We start from the raw sequence: 25,926 nt of genomic DNA, 5'->3' as shown, positions 1-25,926 counted from the left end.
AGGTGGTTCAGCCCACCCAGGGACAGCTGGGGAAGGAAAAAAACCTTTCTGGGTAGAAAACATTTAGACCAACAGGTCCAAGGACCCGTTTGCATTCTTGAGAATGAGGGAGCCCCCCCCCCAAATGCTTTGAAGTGGGTTCTATCAGAATGTACTGCATTAGAAATAAAAAAAATTGAGAAACGTTTAATAAAAAATTCTCTCTTTTTTTGACCTTGCAGAGTCTTGGCCATCCCCAGGGCCACATTTTGCAAGTGGACCAGGGGCTTCCCCTCCATAGACGGCCAGCTGAGATTGAGGGGCTTCAGAGCTAAAGGATCCCTCAGAGCGAAGCTTTCACTCAGCAACCCCCTCCCCAGTTTTCAGGGGGACCAGGGGGGACCCTGAGATGGGCTGCAGGGAGCTTGAAAGGGAGATGATAAACCCCTGTGGAGTGGGGGGTCCTTTGTCCACCCAATGGGGGAGGCTGTGCTTGCCCCTCCCCCCAGGACTGGCCTTTTGGGGTGGGGGGCTTCACCCCTAAGTCTGGCCCCAGCAGGGGATTCTGACGAGCCCCATGTGGACCCCTTGTGTGTCTGTGTATGTCTCTCTCTTGTGTCTGTGTCTGTATATTTGTGTTTTATGTCTGTGTCTTTGTGTCTGTATATCTGTGCATCTGTATCAGTGTGTCTCTGTGTGTATCTGTTTCTATGTGTGTTTTATATTTGTGTATCTGTGTCTGTGTTTTTTGTTTCTATCTGTGTCTGTGTGTGTATATTTGTGTTTGTTTATATGTTTCGTGTGTGTGTGCGCGTGTCTATATATCTGAATCTATCAGTGTGTGTCTGTGTGTATCTGTGTTTTATATTTGTGCAACTGTCTGTATTTTGTGTCTATCTGTGTGTGTTTGTGTCTGTGTCTATCTCTCAGTGTGTCTGTGCATTTTGTGTCGATCTGTGTTTGTGTCTATCTGTCTGTGTGTTTTGTTTTTGTGTATCTCTATGTGTGTCTGTATATCAGTGTGTGTCTATCTCTCAGTGTGTCAGTGTGTGTCTTTTGTATTTGTGCATCTGTCTGTGTATTTTGTATCTATCTGTGTGTCTATCTCTCAGTGTGTGTCTGTGTGTTTTCTATTTGTGCATCTGTGTATGTGTGTCTATATATCAGTGTGTGTCTTGGTGTGTCTGCGTGGCAGGGGCGAGTGGGCGGGGCCAAAGCGCGCGGGGGGGTGGAGACAAAGAATCCCTCGCCCCGCCCCTCGCCTTGCAGGCGGCGGAGGGCGTCCCAGGGCGGGGGGGGGGCGTGGCGGTGGGCGTGGCGCGCGTCGAGGGGGTGGGGCGTTCCCTCCCGGGCCCCGCCCACCCGCGAGGGCCGCGTCGTCTGGCAGCGGCGTCGGGGGCTCCGCGATGGCCTCCGGGGCGTCTCTGCGGGCGGCCCCTCTTCCCCGGCGGCCCCGGCGGCGTCGTCCCGCGGCGTCCCGGCCGTCGTCGTCGTCGTCGTCGTCGGGGGGCAGCGAGGCGGAGGCGGCGGGGGCGTCGGAGGCGTCGGGGGGCGCGGGGGGCTCGGGGGCGGCGCAGATCATCCACTCGGGCCACTTCATGGTCTCCTCTCCGCACAGCGAGCACCCGCCCAAGAAGGGCTACGACTTCGACACCGTCAACGAGCAGACCTGCCAGACCTACCGCTTCGGCGGCTGGGCCCGCGGGGAGGCCGCGGCTGGGGCGGCGGCGGCGGCAGGAGGAGGAGGAGGAGGAAGAGGAGGAAGAGGAGGAGGACGGGGGGGCGCCGGGGGCCCCCGCGACGGCCGCCTCAGCATCGACGCCTCGCTCACCAAGCTCTTCGAGTGCATGAGCCTGGCCTACAGGTGGGGAGAGGGCTTCGGGGGGGGGGCAACAGCTGGGCAGGGGGGCTTTGGGGAGGGGGAGATGAGGGGGCAGGGGGGCTTTGGAGTAGCCAGGTATGGGAGGAGAGGGGAGGGAGGGGACAGGTTACAGAGTGAGCAGACGGGGGGGGGAGTTTGGGGAGGGGGAGATGAGGTGGGAGGGGGCAGGGGGGATGAGGGGCTTTGGAGTAGCCCTTTGGAGGAGGGGGGGCTTGGGGAGGGGAAGGGACAGGTTACAAAGTGAGCAGAGGGGTCAGGGTGGGGGGTTTGGGGAGGGGGAGATGAGGCAGGAGGGGCTGGCGGGCAGGGGGATTCTGGCAGGGAGATGAGGGGCTTTGGAGTAGCCAGGGCTGAGGAGGGAGGGGGGGCTTGGGGAGGGAAGGGACAGGTTACAAAGTGAGCAGAGGGGGGGGAGTTTGGGGAGGAGGGGCTGGGAAGGGAGGGGACAGATTACAGAGAGGGGGGTCCTGGCAGGGGGAGGGAGGGGGTCTTTGGAGCGGGAAGCATTGAGGGGCTGGGGGAGGGAGGGAGACCAGGATTGAGGGGCAGGGGGATGAGGGGCTTTGGAGTAGCCAGGTGTGGGAGGAGAGGGTAGGGAGGGGACAGGTTACAGAGTGAGCAGATGGGGGTTTGGGGAGGGGGAGATGAGGCAGGAGGGGCTGGGGGGGAGGGGAGAGAGACCAGAGGGGCAGGGGGATTCTGGCAGGGAGATGAGGGCCTTTGGAGTAGCCAGGGCTGTGGAGGGGCGTTTGGGGAGGGAGGGGACAGGTTACAGACTGAGCAGAGGGGAGGGAGTTTAGGGAGGGGGAGATGAGGCAGGAGGGGCTGGGGAGGGGGGGGACAGATCACAGAGAGGGGAATCCTGGCAGGGGGAAGGAGGGGGTCTTTGGAGCAGGAAGCATTGAGGGGCTGGGGGAGGGAGGGAGACCAGGGTTGAGGGCTGGGGGAGGGAGACCAGAGGGGAGGGGGATGAGGGGCTTTGGAGTAGCCAGGGCTGTGGAGGGGCGTTTGGGGAGGGAGGGGACAGGTTACAGACTGAGCAGAGGGGAGGGAGTTTAGGGAGGGGGAGATGAGGCAGGAGGGGCTGGGGAGGGGGGGGACAGATCACAGAGAGGGGAATCCTGGCAGGGGGAAGGAGGGGGTCTTTGGAGCAGGAAGCATTGAGGGGCTGGGGGAGGGAGGGAGACCAGGGTTGAGGGCTGGGGGAGGGAGACCAGAGGGGAGGGGGATGAGGGGCTTTGGAGTAGCCAGGGCTGTGGAGGGGCGTTTGGGGAGGGAGGGGACAGGTTACAGACTGAGCAGAGGGGGGGGAGTTTGGGGAGGGGGAGATGAGGCAGGAGGGGCTGGGGGGGAGGGAACAGACCCTGAGGGTCAGGGGGATTCCAGCAGGGGGATGAGGGGCTTTGGAGTTGGCAGGGCCAAGGAGGCAGGAGTTGGGGAAGGGGAGATGAGACAAGAGGGGCTGGGGAGGGAGGGGACAGATCACAGAGAGGGGGCTCCTGGCAGGGGGAGGGAGGGGGTCTTTGGAGCAGGAAGCATTGAGGGATTTGGGGAGGGGGATGAGGGTCTCGGGAACAGGAGGGGACAAGGTGTAAAAGGAGTTTCTGGGGAGGGGGGGGCTGCAAAAGGCCAAGGGGTCAGAACTGGGGTGAGAGTGGGCAGCAGCTGCTAGGATAGAGCAGGAATATTGGGGTTCCTTGGAGGAGAGCCACCCCCAGATAAATCATTAAAAAAAAAACCTTTACAGCCCAGATTGCGGGGCAGGGGTCTCTGCCTCCCCCTCCCCATAATTACGGGATAGTAGAACTCTGCCACAGGGGTGGAATGGTGAGCTGGTGTGAGCTGGTTTCCGTGGCCATTTGACTGGTGTGCGCAGCTGTCAGAACTGGGTCATAAGTAGCTTTGGGGGGGGGGTGTTTCTGTTGTGACTCTGAACAGTCGCTAAGCGAGAACTAACTTGTATGGCTGAAACAGAGACTTGAAAATGGCACCTTCTGGCTGTTTTTCCCCTTTTCTTTTTTCTTTTTTAACCTTCTGTCCTTTCTGTTCCTCCTGCCTTGGGACTTGGCTCTTGCCTGTCTACTAGCTGTTGTTTAAGAACGTGTTTACATTTAAGTTGCATTTACAAGTACAAAATAATTAAAAAAAGAGCATTTGCATGCTCTAAAAAAACAACAACCCCTCTTTGCATTAATTTGTACCTGTAAAAATGCAATATAAAAATTACAAACATTCTTTTTTAAAAAAAAAAAATAACGCCAGCTGGATCTGTGGTTGCAACAGGGCTGAAGTTGCGTGTGGTTTTCACTCGGGGACAGCTGTAAATTACACTTTTCTGCTCTGGTTTGAAGCGGATCCCATATTAGGAAGCAAGAATGAACTTATAAGGTGGGGATTTATCCCGAGGAGCTCTCGGCTTCCCTTTCGCGGATGGCAAGAAATGTTTTATGCTTCAGCAATTTGTTTGCAGAATCTTCGCTTTTTGAACCGTGGTGAGAAAACAGGAGGAAAGTGTGTGTATGTGGGGGGAAGAAGCTTGCTGGATCAGACTGGAAGCCAGTTTAGGGTTTGGTCCTCCGGTGGCGACTGAGGCCAAATAATATGCAGGTAGTCCTTGACTTACAACAGTCCGTTTAGTGACCAAAGTTACAACGGCACTGAAATAAAGTGAATGATGACCATTTTCTCACACACTTAGGACTGTCGCAGCGTCCCCATGATCACGTGATTTACATTCGGGTGTTTGAGATCTGGTTCGTATTTATGACGGTCAGCGGTAGGTTTCCAATATTCTTACCACCAGTTGGCCGCGCACCGGCTCGCTTCGCCCACGCACCTTCCATGCATACACCCGACCTTGAAAATGTGCCTAAATGGGCCGTCGTAGGTATGAACCAGCCTTTTGTAGTCTTCTGACAAGCAAAGTCGGGGGTGGGGGGGAATTCAGTTTCACTTAATGACGGTGTTACTAATTTTAACAAATGCAACAATTCACTTAACCAACAACTGTGGCTGGAAACTTCCATACAATGGGGCCAACTTCACTTAATAAATGTTTCACTTAGCAACAGAAATTTTGAGCTCCATGGTATGTCGAGGACTAGCTGTATTGTGACAGTTAGCACAAGAATTTTGCAAAGATCCCTATTTTGGCGATCTGTTTCTTTTCCCGCTATAACTATATTTCTGGACTTTAGTCAACTGATCAAACGTTTTTTCCCCTGGATAGAAATAATGCTTGTCCAGTTCATTGGGTACCATGTCTTGGACCTTATATTTAGAAATGATCTTCAATTTATGGCTTTAATTGATCCCGGAATTACGATCATGCCTGTCATTAAGCGAGTCACAGTCTTGACTGCGCCCGCTTTTACAAAGCGAACGCCGCAGTCGTTAAACGAATCCATTATCCACAATGGCTGGTGGTTGTCGTCGTTTTTTTTGGTCAGAAACAGGACGTAAACACCGGATCATTTATTTTATGGATTTATCATATTTAAGAAGCCAAAAAATGCCATCAATGACAGTAACGGGGGCACGCTAAGAATGGCCGCGAATGCATGTCGGTTGCCAAGTGCTCAAAAACGTGACTTTTTGGTTCAGGGTGAGGTGAGCGACCGTCAGAAGGCTGAATCTGGATCCTAAGTAGCGCCGGGGGAGTTCCATCGTAACTGTGCATGGTCACTAAGCCAACAGTCGTAATTCAAGGACTCTCTGTATTCTGGTAAAGAAGTGGTTTTCCTTGAACGTCAGCTGTATTCCTAAAAAGCTGCTTTATCAGCTGAAATTAGCCTGTTTGCTCAAAACCACCTTCCCAAACCTGCCTGTTTTCCTGCTGTTAGGAGGGAGACTCCGTTTTATGACTCAACTGTAGCCGGAGTTTCCTCATTTTAAGCACTTTGGAAAAATGACTATTACGGGGAAGCAGAAAATTGGCCCTCTCTGGCATATGAATCACCGCCGGTGGAGAGGTTAGGAGAGTTCAGTACCCCGTGAAAAACGCAATATGGGATGGGATGATTATTATTATTTTGACATTAAATTTATCTGCTGTCCGTCTCTCCTAGAAGCAATTGCCGAAGGCTTACCATTAGCCTGATTCGCCTTCTGTCTGGTGATATTTTCATATATTTAATGTTTGTCGCTTCTAGAAGTTCTGATCTTTATCTGGACATCACTTATTTCTGCAGATAGCTGCTGTCTCTCTCTCTCTCTTTACCTCTCCCCCTCTTTTTTCCCTCTCTTCCCCTCTTTGCCTCTATCTCTTTATCTCTCCCTCTCCTTCTCTCCCCTTCTTTCCCTCTCTCTTTTTCTCTTCCCCTCTCTCTTTCCCCACTTCCTTCCCTCTTTCTCCCTCTTTCCCTCTCTCTTTCCCTCCCTTTTTCTCTCCCTCTCCCTCCCAAACCTGTCCCCTCTTTCCCTTTCTTTTTCTCTCCCCCTCTCTCTCTTGCCTCTTTCCCTTCCTCCCTCTCCCTCTTTCTTTCTTTTCTTTCTTTCTTCCTTCCTCTCACCCTCTCTCTCTCCCTCCCTCTTTTTCTCCCTCTCCCTCCTTTACCTCTTTCTCTCCCTCTTCTTCCCTCTCTTCCTCTCCCTCCCATTCCTGTCCCCTCTTTCTCTCTTTTTTCTCTCCCCCTCTCTCTTGCCTCTTTCCCTTCCCTCCCTCTCCCTCTCCCTCTTTCTTTCTTTCTTTCTTTCTTCCTCCCTCCCTCCTTCCCTCTCTCTCTCCATGGGAAGGCTGTACTGCTTATAAGCTGGCCGAGCGAGATCTTTCAGGAGATAATGTGTGAATGTGGAGGAACAATGCTGGGGGCTGTGAGGTGTGACCTGCTGTTCCTGAGTTTTGTTTTGTGCGACTAATACACTTCCCAGCTTTGAAAGCTCTTTCCTACTCGCGGCCCACTTCGTTTCCTGTTTATAGAAAGGGTTTTGGCCTGTTGTGAAATAGGAGGCTCGCTGGTCGCAACTGGAGTAAGACTCATGTCGCTTGTCTGGGTTTAATTTTAAATACAGGCACAGCCCAGGGTTCAAACGGTTTGGAAATATTGCCTGGAAATGCCAGGTAAATACCTGCAAACGGAGCTGCTTTTAACCGCTTTGCCGGTGTAGAAAAAAATGTAGTTTTGGACGGGCTGAAAGTAGGTTTCGTGCCACACCTTAGCAAACAGGCAGAGAGTTTGTCAGATCATTTTATTCTTGGTGCAAATAAACACCGTGCGAAAGAGTTCAGGTGCTTCCATGGCTTCCCACGTGGGGAAAAGACCTTGGCGTTTGGGCCAGAATGAAATTTTAAATCGTTTTTTTTCCCCTTCCTTCTCCCTAATTGGGCCCTTGGATTTCGAGGAGCTTCTGATCCCCGTTGTACGGAAGGGCTCCATCCCCTTCCTCTGCGGGGGCGAAACGAAATCAGCATCTCTGCCCTTCGTCTGCTTTGCTCCCTTTTTCATTTCCACACCCAAGCAGCCTTTTTTGGCATTTTTTGGGGGGGCGGAAAGCTGCGCTCGGGAAATAAATCCTCCAGGGGAGAAAATGCCGCCTTTAATCCAGTTATATGCCCTTCGTTCAGAAGACGAGGGGAAAGTTTTTGCTCGTTTTATTGAGCTTGTCAACTCTTCTGCATTATAGGATGATAAAGTGCCGCTTGATAAGACAGCCTCTCCAAAGTGTTAAGTGGAGGCTGTTTGAACTCTCATCGCTGGGTGCTGTCCCCGCCATGCAAAACCAGTTAGATATTTCCCTGGCACCCAGTGGGCCGGCCCAACTGCCTTGTAAACCACTCGGGCTTGTCTTCTGCTGATAAGGGCCGGCCAGGAGTCTGGATTTTGTCCTACAGCAGATGCCTGATGGGGTGGCTCAGGCAGTGCTCCTCCGCCTCCAAGTAGAAGGGGTAGCTTTCAGCAGAGATCCGTTGCTGGAGGAGAAATTGAATATATTGGACAACCATTGGTCCGGCATGGTATAGGGACGGATAGATAGATGGATAGATAGATAGATGATATATAGAGAGAGAGGGAAGGAGAGAGAGAGGGAGAGAGAGAGAATGATAGATAGGTAGATAATAGATGGATGATATATATAGAGAGGGATAGATAGATAGATAGATGATAGATTCATAGATGATAGATAGATAATGGATGATATATATAGAGAGGGAAGGAAATAGATAAATAGATAGATGATAGATAGATAGATAGATAGATAGATAGATAGATAGATAGATAGATAATAGATGGATGATATATAAAGAGAGGAGAGAGAGAGGGATAGATAGATAGATAGATAGATAGATAGATAGATAGATAGATAGATAGATAGATAGATAATAGATGGATGATATAAAGAGAGGGAAGGAGAGAGAGGGATAGAAGATAGATAGATAGATAGATAGATAGATAGATAGATAGATAGATAGATAGATAATAGATGGATGATATATAAAGAGAGGGAAGGAGAGAGAGGGATAGAAGATAGATAGATAGATAGATAGATAGATAGATAGATAGATGATATATAAAGAGAGGGAGGGATGATAGGTAGGTAGATAGATGATATATAGAGAGAGAGGGAGGGAGAGAGGGATAGATAAGATGATGGATGGATGGATGGAGATAGGCAGACAGACATAGGTAGGTAGGTAGGTAGAGATTTACAGAGAGAGACATAGGTAGGTAGGTAGATAGGTATAGAAATTTTTTATTGACCAAATGTGATTAGACACACAAGGAATTTGTCTCCGGTGCATAACCTCTCAGTGTACATGAAAAACAGCAAAGTAATAATAATCATGATAGCAAAATAATAATCACAACAATGATACCAATAAGAAAAGATAATGGAATAGATGAGATTAATTTAACAGATTAAAATCTGTTCAAGCAGAGGTGGTCAACCATGGCCCCCTTTACAACCTGTGGACTTCAACTCCCAGAATTCCTGGCTGAGGAATTCTGGGAGTTGAAGTCCACAGGTCGTAAAGGGGTCCATAGTTGACCACCTCTTCTTGAAAATGTTTTTCTTGTAAGGTCTGGACAGAGACGAGGAAGAAACCAGCAAAGGGATGGCTTGGGGCCATTAATGGCCATCCTGTTGGCTTCTTGGTCAACCCAGAGACACTTTGTGTGTGTGGGGGGGGGGGTGTTGCCATCTCTCTCTTTGTGTGAGAGGTGAGCTGCTTCTTTTCCAGACCTTTTGAACCAGATCCTCCCTTGCCTTTGATGTATTTATAGACCGCTGGGTGGTAGAGAGAACCTGAGGTAACCCTCGATGACAGAAACGGGTTTTAGGTTTCTCCACCTGTTGTATGTCAGAAACCGCTCGGTCTTGAAGCTGTCGGCCTTGTCCAGCTCCCTTTCCTCCAGTTGGAGGGGTCGACTAATGAAAAACTGGGTCGTCATTGTTTTGCAGAACTGCTCACAAACCTTCAGATGTGGAATCGACCCAGAATTGCCACTAACCCTGAATGTTGGCCAGGAGCTGGAAACCTATAAGGTCCTAAAAGGGCTTGGATGATTTCGTCTCTTGCCGTTAAATCTTGTCCGTGATGTGATTTAGTTGGCGCCAACTCAGTTTCCCAGCAACTCACTTGTCAAAAAGTTTGTGGGAACAATTGTAAGCCCCGTCTGTGGCTCCTTCTCCATCCTCCTCCTCCATCCTGGTCCTCCAGTCACCCTTCAATCTGATTTCACTTGTTTGGAATGGCCTAGAGTGGGTTGGACTAGAAGACCTCCAAGGTCCCTTTACCCTTTTTCTTCTATTTTTTTTTTAAAAAGTTTTTTATTTTTTAAAACAAACAAACATTTAATACATCAGTCATTCCTTCCGTGTGACATCTTGGTGTTGTCTCCAATTGTCCTTCTTTTTGTTATTTCTTCTGTCTTCGTTCTCATCGAATCGATTACAACAATTCATCACTAAGAAAATATTCTGATTATGGCATTTTTATATATAACTACTAATTTACTTATTTATATCTCTTTTCTAACCAATAGTAAAATTGATTCCATATCTTAAAAGTATTCTGAATCTTCTCTTTCTTTAATCATCAATCTATTCATTTCTGCACAATCTAAAAATTTTTTAATTACTTCTCCTTCCAAAGGTATTCTCTCTGCTTTCCTGTGTTGTGCATAAACAATCCTTGCAGCCGTTATTACATGTATAATCAAATAAATATTTGATTTGATAAATATCCCCTTTATCTTGTTGAAGAAATGTTTGCTTCGGGGGTGGAATTCACTTACCTTCGCTACCGGTTCGCAAATGTGAGCGCACCCGCTACCTGCACACATGGGCAGAGCATTTTGCGTATGCGCAGAGGGTAAAGAAAATGACATCAGGGCAGGTGGGCGGAGCCTCCCATAGCCACCGCTACCAGTTCGCGCGATCTGGCTAGAACTGGCTGAATTGCACCACTGGTTTGCTTGAAGAAAGGTTGTTAGCCTTGGGTTAGAGAGAGTGGAATTCACACGTCTGCTTCCCCGGAAGAGAAATTTGATTTCTCTAAATCTATATCCCAGATGCGTCGCACACTTTCTCGTAGGAGGAACTGTGAATAGGAGCCGAAAATATATTTGCGTATTTTGGATATGGAGACCATTCACTGGCTTCGGTTTAGGCCTTGACCCTGGGAAAGATTTCTAGCAAGTGTTGTTTACGGTCCAGGAGGAAAATGAAGGACCCTGCAGTGTTTGAAGTAAAGACTGGATCCCATGCGCTTCAGTTTTTTTTTTTTCCATGCATTGTTGCTTTCCAAAGCCGAGCCGGAGCTCAGCACCCCTGGATAGCGTCAAAGGCCCTTGGCTATTCCACCCTGCAAGCTTCAAAGAGGATTTTGGCGGACTGATAGAACAGAAGGGGAGGCAGCTGTCACGCCTGCCCTGTCTAGACTTAAGCCCGTCACGCCTGTGAGCCCTTACAGGATTATTTCAAGAATAATGTCATTAAAGAGAGGAGCAGGCCGGCGAAGGGATGACAGCAGGACCCAGAAGAGAGCAATGGGGGTGGGATTAGTTAGCATGGGTTGGGGTAGCTGGTAAACTCCGAGACGGCCAAGAAAATCAGGAGGGTTGAATTAAAAGTGGGAATAGCAATCGCACTTAGACTTATATACTGCTTCACAGTGCTTTTACAGCCTTCTCTAAGCAGTTTACAGAGTCAGCCTCTTGCCCCCCAACAATCTGGGTCCTCATTTTACCCACCTCGGAAGGATATGGAAGGCCGAGTCAACCTTGAACTGGTCAAGATCGAACTGCTGGCAGTGGGCAGAATTAGCCTGCAATCCTGCATTCTAACCACTGTTCCACCACAGGAGGGAGGGAAGGAAGGAAGGAAGATAAGGAAGGAAGAGCAATATGATTTTTCAGGATCTAGAACAGTTTTTCTCACCCTTGGCAAGAGGTATGGACTTCAACTCCCAGAATTCCCCAGCCAGCTTGCTGGGAGTTTGAAGTCCACCCATGCTGGCTAGAGAATTCTGGGAGTTGAAGTCCATACCTCTGAAAGTTGCTATGTGTATGTGTGTGTGTGAGAGAGAGAGAGAAACATTGAGATAGGAATTAATACCATTTGGCTCAAATCAAAATAATCTGAAAATAATTGCTCTCCACATTTAAACAACTCAGTAGCACAATTCTTTTTCTTGGTGAAAGCTGCAGCTTCTTTTCATTCCCAAACCATAAACTCATATTTTTCCCCCTCCCTTCTTAGAACAGACTCAGCTTTCAGAATGGTTGAAGAAAATGTGACCAATTCCAAAAGTTGACCATTTTGGGGTGCTCCAAAAGTAGGAACTGGCATGAAAAAAAAAAACCCGCTTTGTGATTTCTTTCAAAGGTTCCATTCGGGAAGGGAGGGGCAAACTTCAGAGCTGCTGATTTGTCTTTGTCTTCATGCAAATCATCTCTGCTTTATTCCAGCGGGACTTTGGTTTCCCCCAAGTGGAAGAATTTCAAAGGGTTGAAGTTATTGTGTCGAGACAAAATCCGACTCAACAATGCCATCTGGAGGGCTTGGTACATCCAGTGTGAGTAACGCACCACGTTGTCCCGGGAGAGCTCTTCAAACGAGCCTCCGTGTCTCAGTTAGGACCGAAAAGAGTCCAGCTATTTCCCAACAGCTATGATTCGCTTCTTCACGAGAACTTTCCTGCAAGAGAAGGGAATTTTTAAAACCTGGTTTTGCAAAGAGGAGGTCTGGTAAAACAGTACCTTTTAATATATCCGGAAGGAACTGGATCTTAATCTGTAGTCAGAACCCTGTGAAGAATTTGTAGGAAAGGTTACACCATCTCCTGCAGTTGATCAGAAATGAGAAGTGATCCTCAAGTCCCTGGTTCTGCTTGGATTCCAGGAGAATTGTAGTTGGCCTCTCTTTCGGGCTCACCACCTGTCCTGCTTTTTGTGGAAATTCTATTCTTGTTCTAATATTGTTTTAAACAAAACAATGACTAGGAGAGGCATGCATGATTAAATCATCTAAAAGAGAACGTCTGAAGTTGGAAATATCAAGCATGCACACCAGGAACCCATCCGGCAAATCCTCTCGCTCTCTTTCAGATCTAGAGAAGAGGAAGAACCCGGTGTGCAATTTTGTGACCCCGCTGGATGGTTCTGTGGACATTCCTGAAGTACACCAGGTGGGCACATCCTTCCATATGAATGGGGTGCTCAGCTTCATGGCCTTTAGTTGCTTCCTTTGAGAGACTCTGCCATTTGGGACTACCTGGAGGGGTTTTGGGGAGACATCCATGGGCAGTACAAGTGACCTTGGGCTTCTAATTTATGCTGGTAAAGGGTTGGGTTGGGTTGAGTTGATCGGGTAGAGTTGAGTTGAGTTAGTTGGGTTGAGTTGAGTTGAGTGGGTTGGGTTGGGTTGGGTTGACTTGTGTTGAGTTGAGTTGGCTTGCCTAAAATTACTTTGATCTCTCCTATTCCTACCATGTTTCTTCTTTTCCTTTTAGGGTAGCAGAACCAATGAGAAATATTGGAGGCAACGGATTGACATAGTCATAAGAGAATATCACAAGTGGCGAACGTACTTCAAGAAAAGAGTATGTCTTTTTTGTTTTTGAATGGCTGACATTTTGGGGACAAATAATTCCGTTTTGCCAGGGAGTTGCTGTCTGAGCTCAGCTTGTCAAGAAGCTGAACAGGGTTAGAAAACTTTACTCTTTCCTCCAAGGGCCCCTGTTTCACGACAATACAAGCTGACCTTCTAACATAGCATCTTCTAACTTTTCCCTTTCTGCTGGGTTGGGACTTCAGATTGCAGAGTTTCCAGCCAGAGGCCACAATAACTGAGTTGGTTCTCAGGCCAGGCTCGGATCAGGCAGCTTAGTCAAACAGCAGATAACGGAGTAATATTTTGGGAGGAGGGGTCTTCAAGGCATAAGGATGGCTGGTCTTGTTTTGTATCTTGTCTGCATAAATTTGGGGTATCGGCCGTGACTGATAGTCCTGTACTAAACCAATTTGGATTCCATAAAATGGGTGTTTTAAATTCTGTTCCAAGTTGGAAAATTATCCTCCCTCCTTCCCTTCCTTCTCTCCTTTTAGTTTCGGTTTCACTTTCAATTATTTCCATTTCTTTCCTCTTTGTTTTCCAGTTACAAAAGCACAAAGATGAAGACCTGTCCAGTTTGGTCCAGGTAAACATTATTTTGGCTATCGCTTTTTTGGTTCGGTAGAGACCTCCCTAAGTTTTCCAACAAGCGAACGATTGAAACAAGATCAGATTATATCTTTTCATTGGTTGAATAGAGCACCTTCTCCTCCTGAACGTTTAGGTAGAGCACTCTGGAAGCTGGAGGTTTTATAGAAGAGCAGAATTGTGGGGAGGGTGAAATCTACTTTAATGAGCAAAATAATCCAATAAATCTCTTTATTGTTTGAATGGAGCACTTAGTGGTCTTCTTTTGACTCTGTTGGCTGGTTGTCTGTTCCAATGGGTAGCCAGGGTATTTATATATTTAACTCTACTGCTAAATAGACAAACTTCAAGCTTTAAAGCATAAGTGTCCAACCTTGGCAACTTTTAAGACTTGTGGACCTCAACTCCCAGAATTCCTGTCTGGGGAGGATTCCATGCTAGCTGGGGGAATGCTGGGAGTTGAAGTCCACAAGTCTTAAAGTTGCCAAGGTTGGACACCTCTGTTTTAAAGGCTTAATACCAATCTTAGCGCTAGAATCCTTTTTCGGTCTCCTTTCTGTCCCCCGTCCTGCAGGGCCCCCAGTTCCTCCAGTTCACCTTTTCCTATCCTTCCCCACCCCCACCCCCCCAACAGGACGATGGCTTCTTCAAGAAAGACAGCCCCATGGAACTGGAAGAGTTTTTCACCACTGACGATTACATGTCAGGATCTTCAGACACCCTCTTCTCCACCCTGTCCAGTCACCAGCTGGTTGCCTGGCCAAATTCGAAAGAAAGAGGTAGGGCTTTGCTTTCGTCTTCCTCGGGCCTAGTGGCTGGTAGTTCCAAAGGAGCTTTTTTTTTTTTTTTTTTAAATTTGATTTATATGCCGCCCTTCTCCGGAGACTCAGGGCGGCTTACAATGCGTTAAGCAATAGCCTTCATACTTTTGTATATTTATACAAAGTCAGCTTATTGCCCCCACAATCTGGGTCCTCAATTTACCTACCTTAGAAAGGATGGAAGGCTGAGTCAACCTTGAGCCTGGGGAGATTCGAATTTGCAGTAATTGCAGACAGCTGGTGTTAATAACAGGGTGCATTAAACCACTGTACCACCTGTTTTCTAGCACACCTGGGCAATGCCGACATGATTCAGCCGGGACTCTACCCTCTACAGCCCAACTGGATGGAGACTTTGGATTTTTTCCCAGGTGAGCCCCAATGGTTCCGATTTGCCAGCGGCGACCCTTAGACAGAAAGGATCCTGGGTGGAATTGAACTGGCTGGAATATGGTCTCCGTCACAAATAATTATGGGTATTCTCTGAGCTTGGTGGTTTCCTTGCAGATGTTTCGTGACCCAACTAGGGTACATCATCAGGGCTAGAAGGGAAGGGGGGTTGGTGGAGTAGAGGAGGAAGAGGAAGAGGACTCATGACCCAACTAGGGAATATCATCAGTGCACTGATGACGTTACCTACTTAGACAAGGAAACATCTGCAAGAAAACCACCAAGCTCAGAGACCACCAATTCAACCCTGAGCTACAAATATTCTCCTCTTATCAGGAAAAATTAAAGTTGAGAACTCCTTGGCCTCTTCTTGCTTCCCTTCCTTGCTCAGAAGAGGTCTCCCTTCCTCCAGACTTCGGCTCAGGGTGATTTGCGGACTCTTTCCCCCTGTATGGGTGGGCTTCTGTTTCCGTGGGAGTTTCATTGCATTCATGTTTACCATTTGCATATATATGTGTGAAGGCTAGAAATCTGAAATATTAATAATCTACCAGTCAGTGTGCTGAGGTCTAGCACCTATATAGGATTCCGTGCTTTCTGACAGAGCTGGCTTGTTCCGAAACAGCCGAGGAAATATAACGAGGATTTGATTCTCTTCCTTCTGTCTTGGCCAGATATCTTCGCCTCTCCTGCCACCACTACCTCCAGCCTGACATCCAGTGCTTCTTTGTCTGGGGCCATCGAACATTGTGCCCAGGTGAGAAAGGGAAGAGGTGAAGGGGGAGGACCTTCTCTGTGGGGGCACCTGCCCTCTGGAATCAACTGCCCCCTGAGATGATGAGAATCCAAGACCTCGGTGCCTTCCGCCGTGCCCTTAAAACTTTCTTTTTTCAGCAAGCCGGGCTGGCTTAACATATTTTTTAATTTTTTTAATTTTTAATTGGTTTGTTATCTTAAATTGGGGCCAAATTAATATATATCCTTTTAATTGTTTTTAATGTTTGTATCGTATGTTTTTATCTGGCTGTACACCACCCTGAGTCCCTCGGGAGAAGGTGCGGTATATAAATTCAAGATAAAATAAATAAAAATAAATAAATAAAGTTGAAGTGGGATGGTGAGACGGGACAGGACCTCCGAGTTCACCGGAGTAGCCAATGTTTCCCCCTTAGTTCTGTGTGAATTTTTAAAGTTTCCCATCCTTTATTTATTTATTGCAGTATGTTTCAACCTCGGCCAATTTAAGAGTGTGGAACTTCAACTCCCAGAATTCCCCAAAGTCTGGCCTCTCTAGAGAACGGACTCTATGGTTGCTGGAGCTCAATGGCTCGGTTTAACCTATACTTTAAGCCAGGTGTCAGCAACCGGGGGCTCCGGAGCCGTATGCGGCTCTTTGGGCCCTCTGCTGTGGCTCCCTGTCGGGTGAGCCCACCACTGGCTGGCCCCACCCCTCGCCCTCCCCTCCCAGTCACTCCTCGCCTGGCCTGAGAAGGTAAAGGTGACGGCGGGGGATGGAGAAGCGGCCGGGCCAGAGACAGAGAGATACGGGGAGGGGAGGGAGGGGGGGAGGGAGGGAGAGAGAGAGATGTCAAACGGGTTTTGTGGTTCCCGGTGTTTTTTAAGAACCAGTTCTCTGCCCTAATGATCGGCTAGGTAGGCGTGGCTTGGGGAGGGGGTCATGTGACTGGTGGAAGTGCGTGACATCGGGTTGGCCACGCCCACCCAGGTTTTGTGGCTCCCGGTGTTTTCTTTTCTGTGGGAAACGGCTCCAAATGGCTCTTTGAGTGTTTAAGGTTGCAGACCCCTGCTTTAAGCCAATGTTTTTTTTTCAAGCTAGAGCACCTTAAGAGGGGTTGGATTTCAGTTCCCAGAATTCTGCTGGCTGGGGAATTCTGGGAGTTGAAGTCCACGCCTTTTAAAGAGCTTCAGGTTGAGAAACCCTGATCGATTGCACTTTTATTACCTGTAAAATAATAAATTGCCGTTATATTTAGTGGACATTTAACAGGCCTCCCTTTCTCTTTTCAGACCCCGAGCCTCTCCTCGACCTCTTTACGCAGCCCGCTTCCGACGGTGAACCTGGGAGAAGAGCTGGTGGCCCCTCCGGTGCCTGACTCCATCCTCTCCCCTGACCAGTGCCTGGGCCTGAAGAACGGGGGGCCCTGCCTGCAGACCCCCGGCTTCACCTCTGAGCTGCCCCAGACCCACTTCCTGCCTCGCTTCCCAACTCTGGGGCTTCCAGAGGTCCCGTCCCAAACGCCTCAGCAGACCCTGCTCTCCTTGAACCCGGAGCTGGCCTTGCAGGTGTCCATCTTCACTCCGGCCGAGGCTCCGAAGTTCGGCCCCGGCAAGCCTTCCGTCATCACCCACACCGCCTCGGCCACCCCCACGCAGAATGTGCCGGCCACCGCCTTCAGCCACAGCCCGGCGGGACTACTGGCCCCCCAGCAGCCCGGGGCGGGGGTGCCGTGTACGGTGACCACACTCCAGGCGGCGGTGGTGCATCCGCAAGCTATCCTGCACCCGTCGGCCCCCTTCGTCCTCCCCATGGCGGCCCCTGGGCTGCGGGCCAGGAAACCCCAACAGATTGCGCCCGCCCCCGCGGAGCCCGTGCCTTTGATTCTGAACAGTGCCTTCATCTCCTCAGGTGAGGGGCTGCGGGCTTGGTGGGGGCTGCTTTGGGGAGGGGCTCCTGGCACTGTGCAGGTAGTCCTCGACTTACGACCACGACTCCTATTGCCTACTTATCTTCAGTGGCTGCTTAAGGATGAACGGGTCCGCCGTGCCCTTAAAACTTTCTTTTTCCTGCAAGCCAGGCTGGCCTAACACTTTTTAAATGTTTTAATTGGTTTGTTACTGTTTTTAATTATGGAGCCAAATTTATATATATCTTTTAATGGTATTTTAATATTTGTACTCTATGTTTTTATGTGGCTGTACACCGCCCTGAGTCCTTAGGGAGAAGGGCGGTATACAAATTCAAACATAAATAAATAAATAAACTAAAATAAATAAACTACAGCGCAGGGGATTTGTGGCAAACGCGTGTCTTCTCCACCATAAGTGATGTTATATAATGAATGTGGCAAACCCTTTGCACCGTTTAGTCCTTTTATTTCCCTTTTAGCGTCAAACCTACAACGGGCCACACAGTTTATGGATTGTAATTGTAGTATAGTTAGACCATGTGTACAGTAGTGGCCAAAATTGTGGAAAGCTTTTTGGGAAAAGTGTATTTTTGAGGTTGGATGGCTAATAACACCACTTTTTTGGGGGGAGTTTCAAGATAATCCTATCCCACTGCTGGAATGGCCTGGGAAGAGCCCAGACCTTCACCCAATTGGAAATCGATGGATTTTCCAACTAAAGAAACTTGTTAATCAGAAGTGACCCAGCAATAAAACCCAGTTCATAGAAGCCATCATTCAATCTTGGTTTCACATTATTATAACAGCTGCAGAACTCAAAGACTTGGTTGTCGTAAGTGCAAAAAAAAATGGCCCTAATAAGTCACTTTTTTCAATGCTGTTGTAACTTCCGATGGTCACTAAACGAAGCGTTGTGGGGGTTGGATTGGTTTCATATGTCAGTGAAAAGATTCCGGTCCTTTTTCCGCTGCTTTCTGCTCGGCAGGAAAAGGCAGGCTAGATAAGCAGTGATTAAATCAAATCTCTCCTGCCGCTGCGGCTTAGCTGATGCGCTCTCTCTCTCTCTCTCTCTCTCTCTCTCTCTCCTCTCTATCTCTCCCTCTCCCCCCTCTCTCTCTCCCTCCCTCCCTCTCTCTCTTCTCTTTCTCTCTCTCTCTCTCTCTCTCTCTGCCCTCTCTGTCTCTGTCTCTCTCCTCTCTGTCTCTCTCCCCCCCCTCTCCCCTCTCTCTCTGTCTCTCTCCCTCTCTCTCTCTCCCTCTCCCTCTCTCTCTCTCTCCTTTTGGTCTCTCTCTCTCTCCCTCTCTCTCTCTGTATTGTTGTTGTCGTTCCTTCTCTTCCCAAGTCCGAGACTGCCAGCCGTCGAGACAGGCCTCTCCCCACCCGTCCGAGCAGGGCCTCAGCCCTCAGTCCCCGCAGAGCAACCGGTCCAGGAAGGGCACACCTGAGCAGCCGCAGGTCTCCCTCTTCAAGGTGAGTTGAAATCATGAGGGAGGGGAAGGAGGCTGGGCTGGGGAATTCTGGGAGTCGAAGTCCACCTGTCTTAAGGTGGCCAGGGTTGAGAAACTTGGGGTTAAAGTAATGGGGGGGTTTGTTCTGTTTTAATGGGCACAGAGTCGCAGAATGAAGCATATCTCGGCCGAGCAGAAGCGGAGGTGTAATATCAAGATTGGCTTTGGCACCCTCAACAGCCTGGTCTCCCCAAACTCTAAATCAGTAAGTCATTTCTTGCGGGGTGGGGGTGGAATCCCCAGAGAGTTTTCCTCCTCCTCCTCCCCCGCCATCCATCCATCCATCCATCCCATTCTTCCTATCCCTTCCTTCCTTCCTCCTTCCTTCCTTTCCCTTTTCCTTTTCCTTTTCCTTTACTTTATTTTGGATTTATATACCGCCCTACTCCCAAAGGACTCAGGGCGGTGAACAGCCAAAGGATAAAACACACATAATACAAAATTTAAAAAACAATGTAAAAACACATTAAATAATTTGGCCCATACAGATTAAAACACCCCTATTGTTTTAAAACAAATTTAAAATTAACAATTAAAAGGATTGGGAAGGGATTCCTCCCTTCCTCCCCTTCTTTCCTTCTGTCAACCCATCCATCCATTCTTTCCTCTCCTTCCCTCCTCCCTCCCTCCCTCCCGCCCTTCCTTCCTTCCTTCCTTCCCATCCATCCATCCATCCTCACCATTCTTCCTATCCCTCCTTCCCTCCCTCTCCCCCTCCTTCCCCTGAATGTCAGATTTCAGGCCCAGGGTAATATCCTCCCCCCCCTCCCGCCCGAGCTCAGCCTGGACCCTCTTTTCGGTGCCCCCCGCAGATCAGCCACGCCCTGACCCTCCAGAAGACAGTCGAGTACATTGCCAAGCTGCAGCAGGAGCGTTCGCAGATGCAGGAGGAAGCCAGGCGCCTTCGGGAGGAGACGGTGGAGCTGAACGCGGCCATCATGTGAGGACTCGGAGTAGCTACACACAGGCCTTCCTCTCCCCTTTCTTGGTTGACTTACTTGATTTCAGTGCCCCCCCCCTCTCTCATAAGAGCCCCTCTGGGCAGCCAACCATCCCTAAAAATGCTAAAGACAAAAAAAAATTAACAAAGGGCTAAAAAGCCCTTGCAGGCAGTCCTGCACTTCACCTCCACAATTGGGGCTAGAATTTCCATCGTTCAGAAAGGCGGCTCTTAAGTGGATCAGCCCTGCAGTTCTTAAGCGAATCAGGTCATTAAGCAAATCTGGCTCCCCCCCCCCGCCTTTGACTGCTTGTCGTAATTTAGCTGGAATTTAGCTCACAAAAAGGATCACCTGGGACACCACAATCGTTTTTGATCACATGACATTGGGGATCCTTCGATGGTCCTCAGTGCAAGAACTTGGAGTCCTACTGGACAACCATTTAGATATGAGCCAGCCGTGTGCAGCAGCTGCCAAAAAAGCCAACACAGTTCTGGGCTGCGTAAACAGAGGGATAGAATCAAGATCACGTGAAGTCTTAATACCCCTTTATAATGCCTTGGTAAAGTATAATGCCTTTTGGTCGCCACGATGTAAAAAAGATGTTGAGACTCTAGAAAGAGTGCAGAGTGCAGAGAAGAGCAAGAAAGACGATTAGAGGACTGGAAGCTAAAACATATGAAGAATGGTTGCTGGAACTGGGTATGTCTAGTTTGATGAAACGAAGGACTAGGGGAGACATGATAGCAGTCTTCCACTATCTCAGGGGCTGCCCCAAAGAAGAGGGAGTCAAGCTATTCTCCAAAGCCCCTGAGGGCAGGACAAGAAGCAACGGGTGGAAACTAATCAAGGAGAGAAGCAACCTGGAACTAAGGAGAAATTTCCTGACAGTTAGAACAATTAATCAGTTTAATAACTTGCCTCCAGAAGTTGTGAAAGCTCCAACACTGGAAGTTTTTAAGAAGAGGTTGGATACCCATTTGTCTGAAGTGGTGTAGGGCTTCCTGCCTAAGCAGGGGGTTGGACTAGAAGACCTCCAAGGTCCCTTCCAACTCTGTTATTCTATTCTATTCTATGCTATGCTATTCTATTCTATTCTATTCTATTCTATTCTATTCTATTCTATTCTATTCTATTCTATTCTATTCTATTCTATTCTAAATAAACTGGTTATACATCATTTTTTTTCAGCGGCTTGATAACTTTGGATGGCCACTAACCGAATGTTTGTAAGTCGAGGGAGATCTTTAAATAAATTCCACCTGTTTTTGTCCGCTCGGCTGTTGTGACTTTGGCTTTTGATCCTTCTTTCCGGCCTGAGACTTTTCCTGTCTTTTCTCCCTTTCTTCTTCAGCTCCTGCCAGCAACAGTTGCCTGCCACGGGGGTCCCCATCACCAGGCAGCGGTTTGACCAGATGAGGAACATGTTTGAAGACTACATCCGAAACCGGAGCCAGCAAAACTTGAAATTCTGGATTGTATCCTGCTTTGGCCTGGGTGAAACTAAGGAAAAGACCCAGAGGCCGAATATGGGAAGGAGAGAAATAGGATGTGATTTTTGTCAAGGGGGAAGAGCCCGTCGAGATGTCACAGGAGAAGTGGGAAGGGGAGAGGGCCGGCCCTTTGGAGGTACACTGCTCCTGAACCTGGAATCTCTATTGGGCTGCTGTGGCAACCTCCTCGCCAATCTAGCTTTCCTAATGTCGTTTTTAATCCATTTTTAAAGCTGGCCGGATAAATCCTTTGGGTGGTTTTTAAGCCGTGGATTATACAGGTGTCATTCTGTAAACGGCCTAAAGACCTTTTTAGAATGGGGGAAAAAATGGGATTCAGGAGCACTTCAGGTTGGTTGGATGGGTGGATGGAAGGATAAGTGGATGGGAAGGAAAGGAAGGAAGGAAGGAAGGGATGGATGGATGGACGGACAGAACGGAAAAAAGTAATAGTTTCTGTAGAACCCCTTCTTGATTGACAGTGCTCTCCAACTTTTCATAGTTCTGGAGAAGGTTGAGAAGACCCAGGAGCTTCGTCAACCAATAAAGCTGGGTGGGACTTTTTCCTCGATTTAACCTGCCCCATTTCCCCGGAGGTACCCTGTGTTCCAGCCTCCCCTCCCCCTCCACTGAGTGTCCAGCAATCTCAACCTCTGTCCAGTTGGCGCCTTAACCCCTATTTTCCTGCAGTTCAGCGTCATCATCGAGCCCCTGTTTGAAACCTTCAACGAGATGGTGTCCACCACCAGCCTGCAGGAGCTGAACCGGACAGCCTTCATATGGCTGGAGAAACACTGCTCGCTCCCTGTCCTGAGGCCCAGTAAGTTGAGTTGCTTGTGAGATCTTGTCAATTGTCTTGTCTGGAAGGCACCATGGTAATTAACCGGGCTGGTTGATTTTGTTTTGCGTCCTTTTTTCTCCTAGTGGTTCTGAACAGTCTCCGGCACCTAAGCACTACAACCTCCATTCTTTCCGATCCATCCCTCTTGCAAGAACAAGCCATCCAGGCCTTGGGTAAACTGCACAAAACACCTGGAGAAACGTAGCAGAAGACGCGGTCAACCACAGCGGTCATCCCTGCCTCAGTAGAGATTTCTCCAGTTTGGGACTTCCTCCAGAGGTGTGGGAACAACCTTTCCTGGGAGTTCCCTGCTCACCTGCTGGCTGAGAATACAAGGATTCGCTTCCCCCACAATGTGGAGGGCGCCCAGATGTAGAAGGAGGCCTTGCAAGCTTCCTTGGGTTGACTCCACCATCAGGGACAAGAGGCCGCCAAGCGGGGAGGACAGAGCGTTGAGGTTCTCCAACGCTGCCTCTGGGTTTGTTGGTCGAATGTGAAAATGCAACTCAGGGAAACTTGTTTCCAGCAATAGACGCCCCCCACCCCCTTTCAGTGCAACCTCTCTGAATATATATGCAGTAGGAATAAGCTTTTTCTCCATCCTGACCTCAAGTCACAAGGGGGCGCAGTGGTTAGAATGCAGTGTTTGCAGGCAAAACTCTGCCCACAGCCTGGCGTTCGATCCCGACGGAGCTCAAGGTTTGATTCAGCTCTTCCATCCTTCCGAGGTTGGTAAAAACGAGGAGCCGTTTTGTAAAAATTGCCAACCCGTGGCAACAAGGGTTTGCAATGTGCAAATAATGCTCTACGTCAGTGTTTCTCAACCTTGGTAGCTTGAAAATGGGTGGGCTTCAACTCCCAGAATCCCCCAGCCAGCAGCTCTGGCTGGGGGATTCTGGGAGTTAAAGTCCACCCATCTTCAAGCTACCAAGGTTGAGAAACACTGCTCTACGTTGTAAGCTGCTCAAGAGGGTGCTACAAAGTGGTCTATAAGCCCAGAGGCTATTGCTATTGCTATTGGAGAGAAGGAATGGCTTAACTGAGATGGAAGCTGAGCTCTGAAGACCTCTGTCCTTGCCCGTAGGCTGCCAGACGTTGGGCAGAACAAGCCATCTTGAGAAGGGGCAGGCAGGGGAGGTCTCTAGCCATTTTGGGAAAAGCCTTGGTGAAAGGACAGAGGTTGGGGGGGGGCTGCTTACCTAAAGGAAAATTCTCCCTCCATTCTCCCCAACTCCACCCCAAGACCTCTAAGTCTTGAGGCATACAGAATTCTTAGTCGATCGATAGGGAGATTTTTTTTTTGTATTTAATAATTTTATTTTATTCCAAAGATTAAAATCCAAAAGAAAAAAAAAATTGAAGAGAGACGAAATAAAACATTGAACAAAAACACTGAAGAAAAAAAATGTGAATAAAAAAAAAGGAGAAAAACACATTATTATACACCCCCCTCCCCTTATTTTAACCATAATACCTGTAATAACTTATCAATTTTTCCCCCTCCTGTTAGAGGATAGTGGTTCATCAGGATCTGGGCAGCAGAAGAGACTGTTAGCTCCTTGACTTTTAACTCTTAGACTCTTGAGTCTTGACTCAACTTTTGACTCAAGCCCCCTCAGTCCCTTTTCTAGTATAACCGGGAGTCTTGGGGGGGGGGCCACTTGTCTCAGGCCACCCTCAGCAGGTTGTCTAGCGGAGCCTGTTTCCACAGCTGTACTTTCGCACGTAACAATGCAATTTTTCCCCCTTCTTTGGGGTACAATAATAATTTGAAAGTGCAGGAGAAGAACAAAAACGAACAATCAGCTTAAGAACATAAGACAACCAGCTAAGGTCTCATCCAGGGCCTTCTTCCGGCTGTAGCCATGTCAGTGTCTCTCGGAAGCTCACGAGGAGGACACCCGCAGAGGAAATACCCTCTTCAGTGGTGGGATTCAGCCAGTTCGCACCACTTCAGGAGAACCGGTTGTTAACTTTCTGAGCAGTTTGGCAAACTGGTTGTTGGAAGAAATCATTAGGGCAGAGAACCGGTTGTTAAATTACTTGAATCCCACCATTGCCTCTCTTCATATCTTCTGCCTCAGTTCTTTGTATGTATGCGATCCATACAAATCTTGGAAAGTGGCCTTTGAAGAAACGGTGGCCTTCTATGGTGACCGGTTCTGAATTTCCCACCGGGATTGTCCATCAGAAGTTCTTGAGTTCTTCAGTATTGGCTTCCTCAAGCGAGGAAGGTGTCCTCCTTCTTCAACCACTCCGTACGATACGTTCTACCGGCCTTGAACCACAGTGGCTTTCCATCCACAGAGTAGAACGAGATGGGTAAGCAAATCTTGATAGCAATGAGGGATGCCGATGACCCAAACTTCTGAACTTTATGGGGACACAGATTATCTCCTGAGTAAGATAAGATGGTTCTCTCAAAAGTATGCTGAACAGCGGGCTCTATTGTCCTTCAGATCACAACTGTTGAAAAGGGGCGTCTTGAAAGAAGGAATCTCCAGGCATTGTGATTTAAGCTGAAAAGTGGCTCTCAGTTGAAGCAAAATCCACCTCATCTCCAGGCACCAGTGGAGAACAATGTCCTACTTGTAACTGGTTCATCTGGGCAACTTTAATGCTCTAGAACAGGGGTCTCCAACCTTGGCAACTTTAAGACTTGTGGAGTTCAACTCCCAGAATTCCTCAGCCAGCAAAGCAAAGCAAAATTCTGGGAGTTGAACTCCACAAGTCTTAAAAGTTGCCAAGGTTGAAGACCCCTGTTCTAGAACAGTCTTTCTTGAACTTGGCAGCTTTAAGATGGATGGACATCAACTCCCAACCAGCCATGCTGGTTGGAGAATTCTGGGAGTCGAAGTCCACTAAGCAGCTGGAGAGTTCTAGGAGTTGAAGTCCGTCCATGCTGGCTGGGGAATTCTGGGAGTTGAAGTCCATGTCTGGTGGGGGAAACGCTGCTTTCCACCCAGAAAGCTGCATCCGGGTACGCATCGCATTGGCTCAACTTCACCTCTTCACTCTTCTACTACAAACTCCACAATCGTTTTGATCACCTGGATGGAACAGAAGAGGAGTGATAACTGGCGTGCTTTTGTAAAGTTATTGCTAATGCAGTTTCAATATTGTTCTGTGAGGGTTTGTGGCTGATTTTAATCTGCAACAGGCAGCCAAAAAAAAATAAATGCATTTCTTTTCAGCAATGCAATCGGGATTTTTAGCCTCGGGGGGGGGGGTATTTTACCTGTATTGTGTCTGAAATCATTGTCTGGGCAATTTGTATTCCGTTTGCAGGCAAAAAAAGATGGAAGTTTGTGTAACAAATATGTGTTTTTTCTTGCATTATCAATAGATTTTTGGGGGGAGGCTGCAGAGTTAAGCCGCTGCCTTATTATCTAGATTTATGAAGCATTGAAACTTCAATTCTGTGGCCACTGCTTGCATTTTGATCTTTCGATAACGTCACTGTGTGTTTTTTTAATGAGACAGCAGAAATAAAAAGCTATTTTTGAGGAGAAAGTGGCTTTCTTCCAAGCTTTAAACACGTAACTTTTTTTCCATCAGCTCACCTGCCTTAGAATTCTAGACGATCAGGTTCAGAAGTGTGCAGTGTTTGAATCCAGCTGCAGAAACATCTGGGACCGTCATCCATTTAAGGGGTGGGGAGTGTTGTGACCAAGGCCCAAGTAGTGATTACCAAACACAATTCAGTGTGAAAATGAAGGAAGAAAATGAAGCCTTGACTTCCAACGCTCTGTTGTAGCAAAATAAGGCATTAACGTCAAA

At 48.3% G+C, this 25,926-nt stretch overlaps 1 protein-coding gene across 1 annotated transcript; it reads left to right on the top strand.

Moving 5' to 3' along the window:
• Positions 1-1,385: 1,385 nt before the first annotated feature.
• On the top strand, positions 1,386-23,750 carry MLXIP (MLX interacting protein). The gene is made up of 15 exons (XM_060692147.2): positions 1,386-1,843; positions 11,773-11,879; positions 12,412-12,491; positions 12,816-12,905; positions 13,461-13,502; positions 14,139-14,283; positions 14,613-14,696; positions 15,390-15,472; positions 16,744-17,362; positions 18,706-18,833; positions 18,975-19,076; positions 19,684-19,811; positions 21,167-21,290; positions 21,996-22,125; positions 22,230-23,750. Exons 1-15 carry the CDS (start codon positions 1,386-1,388, stop codon positions 22,349-22,351), a joined length of 2,442 nt encoding a protein of 813 aa, XP_060548130.2. The 3' UTR covers positions 22,352-23,750.
• Positions 23,751-25,926: the final 2,176 nt, after the last annotated feature.

The sequence above is a fragment of the Pantherophis guttatus genome, chromosome 17 (genome assembly GCF_059756535.1).
Source record: "Pantherophis guttatus breed Tessera chromosome 17, ASM5975653v1, whole genome shotgun sequence".
Lineage (NCBI taxonomy): Eukaryota > Metazoa > Chordata > Lepidosauria > Squamata > Colubridae > Pantherophis > Pantherophis guttatus.
Note: the sequence above shows the minus strand (reverse complement) of the source record. Positions and strands in the feature narration are given on the sequence as shown.